This window comes from Myotis davidii, unplaced genomic scaffold (assembly GCF_000327345.1).
Source record: "Myotis davidii unplaced genomic scaffold, ASM32734v1 scaffold284, whole genome shotgun sequence".
Lineage (NCBI taxonomy): Eukaryota > Metazoa > Chordata > Mammalia > Chiroptera > Vespertilionidae > Myotis > Myotis davidii.
Window position 1 is genome coordinate 77,920 of NW_006295261.1, and position 9,726 is coordinate 87,645.

Consider the following 9,726-nt stretch of genomic DNA (forward strand, 5'->3'; position numbering starts at 1 on the left):
AGGGTGGTAAGAGCTGGGAGGAGGGAGATAGAAGGGGGGAAAATGGGAGATATCTGTAATACTATCAACCATAAAATATATATATATTTTAAAAGAAGAAGAAACGGGGATGAAAATCTACTTATCAACTTTGTATTGAGTTAATCTTATTTCCTGCAGAAAAAATCAGTTTTATGGTTGATCAATTTCAGCTTTCTCCATTTGTTCTCCTTCCTAATCTAAAATAGCTGAGTAGAATCTCACAGCGCAGTGAAGGACATCCAAATGTACTCCAAAAGGATTTTCTTCTTCCCTTGGACCAGTATATGGGCACCTGAGCTGAAAGAATTCTGGTTTTAAGCCAATGCTTTTAATGGAGTACAGGTCTGAGTGACGCAGCCTTGTGAACGTGAGTACCAGATGCCAAAATAAGAGAGAAAACAAAAATCTAGACTGGATTTCTCTCAAACCAAAGCATTCCATTCAAAAGTGAACAAAAACTAACATTAGCCTTTGTAAACCCAGTCTGAAATGCCACGTCCTTCACTATACTCCCCTTTATATACATAGTTTGTTACATTGCATTAGAGCTGAGCACAGATACCCTTCCCCCAAAATAACCTTCCTTCCTACGATTTTAAATATTCTCCACTACAGTCTTCCTAAACTTAAATTTATTCTTCTTTTGTGTAGTAACAATCAGGTTATTATGATATAATGATCCAATCAAAGTAACAGGTGCTGTATTAATATTTCTCATAAGAATTATTTTTAAAGTTTCAGTATATATAGATATAAAATGTTACAAATTTGCAAAAAGAATTCAGAAAATACCGAGTAAATATATATTTAATTTAATGTGCCCGAATGCAGAAAAAATTAATAAATTAATAAATTCACAGATGACCATTAAAGCCTTAATCTGAATATTAGACAAAGAGGTCTGGTAGGTGTTGCAAAGAATAAAGAAAGAAATGTGTTAATATATGGATTTAGGTCAGTTAACAGATGTTTGAAGAGTAAATAGCTTTATTTAATAGTGCTAATTAAGTAAAAATAATGTTAAATATATTTTGTTCCTATAATTTTAGCTAAGTAACCTTTAAAATTCTCTCACATCAAGCCTCAACTGAAAAAAAGCAACAACACAAAAATTTAGCACATAAAGTTATAAAGGTTAATGACTGGGATAGATATCACTGTTACTGAAAGCCTAATTGTTCCAGAAATGGTCTCAGAGCTGAGAGGACCTAATTGCATATTTCAGTCTTGGTGATAATTGTTACAAAAATATTTTCAGATCATTGTTATTGTACTTATAATTGTTAGAAGTATTTTATAATGTTATTATTCATAACTTCTTAATAAACCTTCGGGTAAAAGTCTGTACAGCACTGGAGAAGAAACAGTATGAAGTCAATTCAAGATCATATAACTTTCTTAACATTTTGAAGAGTAAGAGGAATTAAGCAGGTCCTTTCCCTGCTGCTGTATCCATGACTCTTAAATGCTTTCTCAATAAAGTACAAATGAGCCAGAAATACCTGACAAAAATAAAAATTGAATCAAATATGTGAGTTGACAATTAAGTCTTAAATAGAAAATGTCTATATTTTATTTATGGCATATAGTTTATTTTCTTACCTGAAACTTAGGAAAAAACTAACATTACAGTTGTTATATAAAAATATCAGGCAGCCTACATACCTGCTAGAAAATGTACAAATACTTTCAATTCACCAAGACTTATAGATTCAACATTCCCTCTCACTGACAGGCAGCATTTTCTCTAACAAATCTATTATTAAGGATTGTGCCTTACTTTATTCAAAGAGCAACTGAGATATAGTAGGTGCTCAATAAAATTTGTTAAATTTAATTTAATTCAGTTCAAACAAATAAGAAAATAGACTTAACAACATATTCTACATATGAGCATAATTAATTTACTAAAAGGCGATTCTCTTATACAGGAAAAATAGGATAGTAGGAGTATGGGTCAGAGGGTCAGAGGGCCTGGGTTTTGTCTACTACATGCTTGCTCTGTGAGCTTAGGTAAGATATTTGGCCTCTCTAAATCTCAATGGGCTCAACTATATGTAGAAATTATAACAGCACCTATCCTCAAATGGTTGTGTGAGAATTAAATAGAATAGTATAGCCCTGACCGATTTGGCTCAGTGGATAAAGCGTCAGCCTGCGGACTGAAGGGTCCCAGGTTCGATTCTAGTCAAGGGCATGTACCTTGGTTGCAGGTACATCCCCAGTGGTGGGTGTGCAGGAGGCAGCTGATCAATATTTCTCTCTCATCGATGTTTCTAACTCTCTACCCCTCTCCCTTCCTCTCTGTAAAAAATCAATAAAATATATTTTAAAAAATAAATAAATAGAATCGTATATGTAAAGCAGTTAGCATAATGCCTAGAACCTAATATGTGCTCAATAAATGACAGCTCATATGTGTATATGTATGTGTGTATTTATACATATGTATAGATACATGTACTGTACATATTTTACTGCTATCTTTATATTGTAAATATAATTAGAAATTCATTATTTTAATGCTAAATTAGTATGAAATATATTTTAAAGGATTATTCTTAATTATATCATAGTCAGTCTTGAAATAAGAATAAACTCAGTTTCAGAAACAATCCAGCCAAGTTATATCACACTAATCATGTGCCCTTCTAGATGAAAATTATTAAAAACTGTACTTCTATATTTAGAATGTACTTTATTTTCTATAATACTTTGAAGGGTTAATAAATAAAATAGCCAAAGTTCGGTTATCAAATTATAGGCCCTGTAGAACATTGAACATTATTAATAAATCTGTAGGCCCAGATCCAGAAAAGTTCTTAGAACTAATACTAGTCTGTTTCGGAAAATAAAATTCCAATGGAGTCTATGTTGTATTTAAAGTAATTATTACTTAATTTCCCTGAAAACGAATTTAAGACACTCAAGAAGAGGACTACCGATTTTTAAGAATCAATATGGATATTCATATAAGTACAGCTATCAGTACTTATTCAGAAATACATATTTTCTTATTCTCTAGTTTATAGTACTCAAATAGATGAGAAAAAGAATTATAATGAGTCTTGTCTGCATAAAGATTAAGGCATATTAGAGAAAAGTAGCCAGCTAGCTGGCCAATCAAAGCACAAACATTAATGTTTAGATCTGAAGAACAGATTTGTGCTATATTTTTCCTTTCATCTGGGTTTATTTTCAAAATATTACATACCTGTCACAAGAACAGCCTTAACAAAAATGGCCAGGACTCCCCAGAAAAGCAAATGCTTCTTCATCTTGCCTTCACTTCTTTTGAAAACTGGACCTAAAACCAGTCAGGGTTAAGGTGTGTGTGCTATAAGGAGTGTGCAAATGATGTTGCTTCTGCTTTCTTAAAATAACACTCCAGACAGCTAACAAACTAAAACCAATCACAACTGTGGCTAAAGTCTGAAATTTTAATGCTGCACTGCAAAGAAATATATGGTTTAGATTTACCTGTTTCCTTCCAAAGCATTCCCCCAAAGCCATCTTGATGTAATCACTTTTTATTTTACATTTACTCTATCTAATTAATGCAGAAGACTAATAATAATTTCAAGGCAAGAGTCCATTAAGAATGTTAAGTAGGGATGTTTAATGTTATTCCCTAAACAATAAAGTTTTCAAATATAGATGATATTTGTTGGGCTTGGAACAATAAATAAAGGAGGATAAATGAGCATGTTGGTTACTTTTACATGCAACATCATATCTATGTTACTTTGGGTTCTGAGTTCTCTCATTTTTTAAGAGTCTCCTAGAATTTTGAGAGGCACTAAAATAATACTTCAGGGTCATAAGTAGGCAAGCAGATTTCATAGCTGGCAGCAGAAAACAGCAGAATGAAAGCTATAAAGTCTAGCACATAATTGTTCTCCTTCAATCAACATGTATTGAAAGTCTAGCAAGAACAAAGTGTCATGCTCTAGAGCACACGATATTGCTATGCTGTCAAACTTTACTTTCATTTCAATTTCCACTATCATAGCATTTAGAAACTATGTGGGGTTAAGAAAATATACTGGATTCACATGAACAGTTATATCTAGTAGAAAAAGAAACATCTGAAAGCACATTTTAGTAATGTGGTCAGGGTGTCAAAACAAATATTAACCACTTAAGAGCTCCGCATCTCTAACTGTAGTTTCTAAATAATTGATTTATTCCATCACTCCAAAAAAGAGTAATTAGAAGTTAGCTTGATATTTTTTGCAAATTATTACTTCCTTAAAAATAAACTCAAAACTAGACTAGCTCCCCAAAACAATTGGATAAATTTGTGGGGATAAATTAAAGCTTCACAAAAGCTTTTTTTTTTTTAAGCAAAGATTACTTGATTCATAAGTATACTATATTTTGTGTTTATATTCTTTCAGCTTTATAGTTTTACTAGTGGCCCGGTGCAGGAAATTCGTGCACAGGGGGAGGAGGGTTCCCTCAGCCCAGCCTGCGGCCTGGTGCATGAAATTTGTGCACCCTCTCCAATCTGGGACCCCATAGGAATTGGGCCTAAACTGGCAAGTTGACATCCCTCTTGCAATCTGGGACCACTGGCTCCTAACCACTCAGCTCCCTGCCTGCCTGATCACCCCTAACTGCCTCTGCCTGCCTGCCTGATTGCCCCTGACTGCTTCTGCCTCAGCCCCTACCATCATGGCTTGGTCCAGAAGGAAGTCGGATGTCCAAAAGATGGCCAATTGACCCAGTCTAATTAGCATATTACCCTTTTATAAGTATAGATAGATTATATAGGATAGGATTGCTTAAATGGGCGCGGGGGGGTCAGCAGGAGGAGATGCTCTTGGCTGACAAAAATACATAATCACTACATCTGGATGATATCCAGCCATATGCACTATACTGCCAAACCAGTTATTAAAAAATTGAACCACTTTCTTACATCTTACACCAAACAGTTGTTGCCCTTAAAACCCCTCCTCAGCCCCCACCTTAGGTTCTGCCTTTGTAGTTCACTTAGATTAGGTTCTGATTGGTCAGTTTCTATGTCAGTCAGCATCAAAAGCTCCGCTTCCTAGGCAGCCATTAGCTCCTCGCAGTTCACCCGGATTTGGTTCTGATTGGTCGGTTTCTATCTTGTGAGGGTGTGAGGGTCAATTTGCATATTACCTCTTTATTACATAGGATCTTTCTACTAGGTAAACTATGCATCTAAAAAGTTGTTTTACCCTTTGTAATACTTTAAGCAATTAAAAATAAAATAAAAATAAAACATTGTTTTAATAAAAATAAGGTGTGAGATCCAAGTGGCAAAGTGCCACCAGAAGAGTTACCTAGACTTGCAATATAGTATCAGGACCAGTGTTTTGCCAAATGTGTTCCAGAGATCATTGTCCCTGGCATCACTTGTACTACTGGTAAAAATATGTATTTCCTAGCTACACCCAATCAGAATTTCTGGAGATGTAACCTTGAAATATGTCTCATTAGAAAGCCTTCCAGTTGATTCTTACTTTATGTACACTAATATTTGAAAATTGGTAGACTAAAAGCCTGGGAAAGGGAGAATAACTGGCATCATTAGCTATAGAAGAGCAAGAAGCTAATAAAGGCAATTTGTTAAATTTATTTTTACACTTCTGTGATACAGGCAAATTGTTCCATCTTTTTAGCACTAACCAAATATACCTATATAATGGCTATTATATAGTTACTAGAGGCCCGGTCCCTCAGCCCAGCCTCTGCCCTCTCACAGTCCAGGAGCCCTCAGGGGATGTCCTACTGATGGCTTAGGCCCGCTCCCATAGGAGCAGGCCTAAGCCAAAGTCTGGCCTCCCTCTGTGGGAGGCAACCAGGCAGGCTGATCATGTGATGGCACCGCCCCCATCACCCGACTGCTGCTGCCACTGGCCTCACTCTGTGGGAGGCGACCAGGCTGATCAGGGGAAGGCGCTGCCCCCATCACCCTGCCTCTACCTCCACTGCCAGCCTCCTCTGCAGGAGGCAACCAGGCGGCCAATCAGGGGACGGCATCGGCCAGCTGGCATGGCTTTGCCCCCTCCCCATCACGCTGCCGCTGGTTGCTGCCATTTCCCCCCCATCGCCAGCCCCTCCCTCTGCCCACTGACACATGCTTTGGCTGGCCTGGTGCCGCCTGCTCCCCAGCCCGTCCTCCCACCCCCGCCAACCATTCTGCCATTTGATCGATTTGCATATTGCAGTTTTATTATATAGAACATAAATATATTATAACCAAAATATATCTATATATTGGCTATATATATTTATTGGAGATATATATTAGACCCCAGTCTAATTTTTAAACAAGTTCATCTCCAGATTTTTTTCTTCCCATAAAAAATGTAAAATCTGAATAGTAGAACCCTTTCTAAGCAAGGGAGCTAAGTAATTGGAAACTTGGCTACATGTTCTAAATGTTTCACCAAAATGGTTTATTTTTCTTTTTTCTTAAGTATTTTTATTGATTTCAGAGAGGAAGGGAGAGGGAGAAAGAGAGAGAAACATCAATGATGAGAGAGAATCATTGATCGGCTGTCTCCTGCATGCCCCACACTGGGTATTGAGTCCACAACCCAGGCATGTGCCCTGACTGGGATTCGAACCGTGACCTCTGAGCCATGCTGTTGGGCATGGTTTATTTTTACATTCATACAAAAGATTCTTACAGTAAGAGGTTCAGTGATAGACTTATCTGGAACAGATCTTAAGGTAATTTAGTCTCACCTTCTTTACTTCCACTCAAGTTTTATTTCCATTTCCTATGCAGCAGACAGTCTGAGTTCAGCACTTGTTTAAGAACCGCCTGAAATAGGCCAATGCTTCACTTCCTCAGGCACAGCCTATTATATTTGGGATACTGAAATCATGACAGAGACTTTATTCCCTTGGGAAATAGAGAATACACTCTCCTTGTTTTCCTCCTCTTGTTGGTGATCCTCAGTCTCTTGCTGAATTTTCCTCCATCCTCAGCCTTCTCTTTTCTGTCAGCCTCTCCCTAATTAATTTTAGCTGACCCCATGGCTATGAATATAGGACATGCTGTGACTTTCAAATTGATAACTCTAGACTTTACCTTGCCCGTTGAGCTCCAAACTCCTATATCCAATTTTCTGTTTCATATCTCCACTTGGCTGCCTAATATGTAACCAGGCAAAACAGTACTCTTGATGACCAAGCCTCCCTCACACTACCTATCATTCCAATCTCTTTGTTTTCAATCTTCCTCAGTCAGTGGTACCTATATCCACCTGGTTGCTCAAGCCAAAACCTTCTTCTTTGATACCCTTTTTTCCTCTCCCCCACATTCAATTGCTATCATGTCCTGCTGATTTTATTTCCAAAATCTATCCCAAACACATCTGATTCTCTCCATTTTCACTGCCACCCTAGTCCATGTCCCATCCTCTTTTTCAAACTACTACAATAGCCTCAGCAATAAAAAGTGATCTCTCCTTTGCCCCAGCATTGGCAACTAGTACTCATAGCTGACTAACAATAAGGGCTAAATACCCCAAATTCTAGCTCAGTTTCCTCCAAGGCTTAACAAAAGGCAACAGAACTCAACTTAGTGCCATCGACCACCAAGCCTCCTCGCCCTTCTCCAGTCTTTAGAGCAGGAGTGGGGAATCTTTTTTCTACTAAGGGCCATTTGGATATTTATGACATCATTCATGGGCCATACAAAATTAACTTAAAAATTAGCCTGCTATATTTGGTCAAACATTTAATTAATTCACCCCTAATGCCTGGGCAGGGCCAGACCAAATGATTTCTTGGGCCTTATATGGCTCTTAGACCAGATGTTCCCCACCCCTGGTTTAGACAATTTAGGAGAAAAAAGGAGAATGCCATCATAGGAGCTATTGAATTTGTGGAAATTGTAGTGCTTGTGGTAAGAGAAGTCCACCTCTTTACTCTTGGGAGAGGGAAGGACAGGGTGCCCTTCTCAAAGTCAAGTGAGGCAGAGATTCAAGAAAATAACTCAAAGAGATCAGGGACCCTGCAAAAATGGGAAATTGAAAAGCAATCCTATATAATAAAAGTCTAATATGCTAAGTGTCTGGTTGTCCATTCAACCAATCAAAGCGTAATATGCTAATGATATGCTAAGATTGCTCAACCTCTTGCTATGATGTGCACTGACCACCTGGGGGCAGACAGTCGACCGGTCAACCAGTCACTATGATGTGCACTGACCACCTGGGGGCAGATACTCCGACCGGTAGGCTAGCTTGCTGTTGGAGTCTGTCTGATCAGGACTGAGCAAAACAGGCAAGACACTCCTTGGAGCCTTTCCGCAGTCCCTCCACAGCTGGCCAACCTCCTGCGTCTCAATCCCAATAGTGCACTGTACAGTCCCTCGGTCTGGACTGCACCCTCTTGCAATCCGGGACCCCTTGGGGAATGTCAGGGAGATGGTTTCGGCCCAATTCCACTCAATGCAGGAGCTGTCTCCTGGTGGTCAGTGCACTCCCACAGGGGGAGCGTCGCTTGGCCAGAAGCCAGGCTCACGGCTGGCGAGCGCAGTGGTGGTGGCGGGAGCCTCTCCTACCTCAACGGCAGTCGGCAGTTGGACATCCCCCCGAGGGCTCCCGGACTGCCAGAGGGCATAAGGCCGAGCTGAGGGACCCCACCCCCCAGGCAAGTGCATAATATTCGTGCACTGGGCCTCTATTATAGCATAATAGTTAAGGGAAGGGATTCTGAGTTTGATTGCTCGGGTTTATCTCCCAATCCACCTTACTAGCTGTGTGACATTGAGCAAGCCTTGGAAAAACTAACCTCCATGTTTCAATTCCCATATCTGTAAAATGGGGACAATAACAATACATATTACATAGGATTGGTGTGAGGCTTAACATGTATTACTGCATATAAAGAAGTTAGAGCAGATCTTGGCATATAGTAAATGCTATATAAGTACTAGTGATTATTAACCATTATAACTATCATTATCATCATCATTATGTTGGCCACTCCTTGTTGAGTTGCAGAAAATGCAAACCCAACCTGAGTATATCAATTATAATGGAGTTTGAGGAAAGCATTCCTGGGAGAGCTTAACATTTTCCCTTGGGTTGCAGACATATAGGAACATAGAACTGATATGTGCTCATGCTATATGACCCTTATAAGGTATATATGACAATATTCAACAAAGCTAGAATAGTAAAAGCAGCATATTACTGGCATAAAAACAGACACATAGACCAATGGAGAGCCCAAAAATAAATCTATGCATATATGGTCAACTAGTATTTGATGAGGGCGAGAATACTCAATGGGGAAAAAATAGTCTGTTCAATAAAGAATGTTGAGAAAACTGGATATTCACATGCAAAAGAATAAAACTGAACCTCTATCCTACACCACTCACAAATATTAATTTAAAATGGATTAAAGAGTTAAATGTAAGATCTGAAACCATAAAACTCCTACGGTGGAGTGCACAGGGAAAAGCTCCTTGACAGGGATATTGGCAATGATTTGGCAAACAACCCAAGTGTCCATCAAAGTGCTGCAATAAACATAAGAGTGCATATATTCTTTTGCATTAGTGTTTTGGGTTTCTTCATATACACTGAGTGGCCAGATTATTATGACCAGCTGATGTTTGTAGGCAAATTAGCTGTACACTGCATCGTATGGGATATGGAAGCCGAAGGCCTGTTCCAACACCTTTGCTGTCTGCAGTTCCCAAGA

General features: G+C 38.6%; 1 protein-coding gene across 1 annotated transcript in view; it reads right to left on the minus strand.

Annotated features, from left to right (window-relative positions):
* Nucleotides 1-3,385, minus strand: part of JCHAIN (joining chain of multimeric IgA and IgM) — a 14,566-nt gene extending 11,181 nt beyond the window's left edge. The window contains exon 1 of the mRNA XM_006769901.2: nucleotides 3,236-3,385. Within this exon, the coding sequence (XP_006769964.1) occupies nucleotides 3,236-3,299 (64 nt within the window). The 5' untranslated portion in view covers nucleotides 3,300-3,385. The remainder of the gene's footprint in view (nucleotides 1-3,235) is intronic.
* Between the last annotated feature and the right edge of the window lie 6,341 nt (nucleotides 3,386-9,726).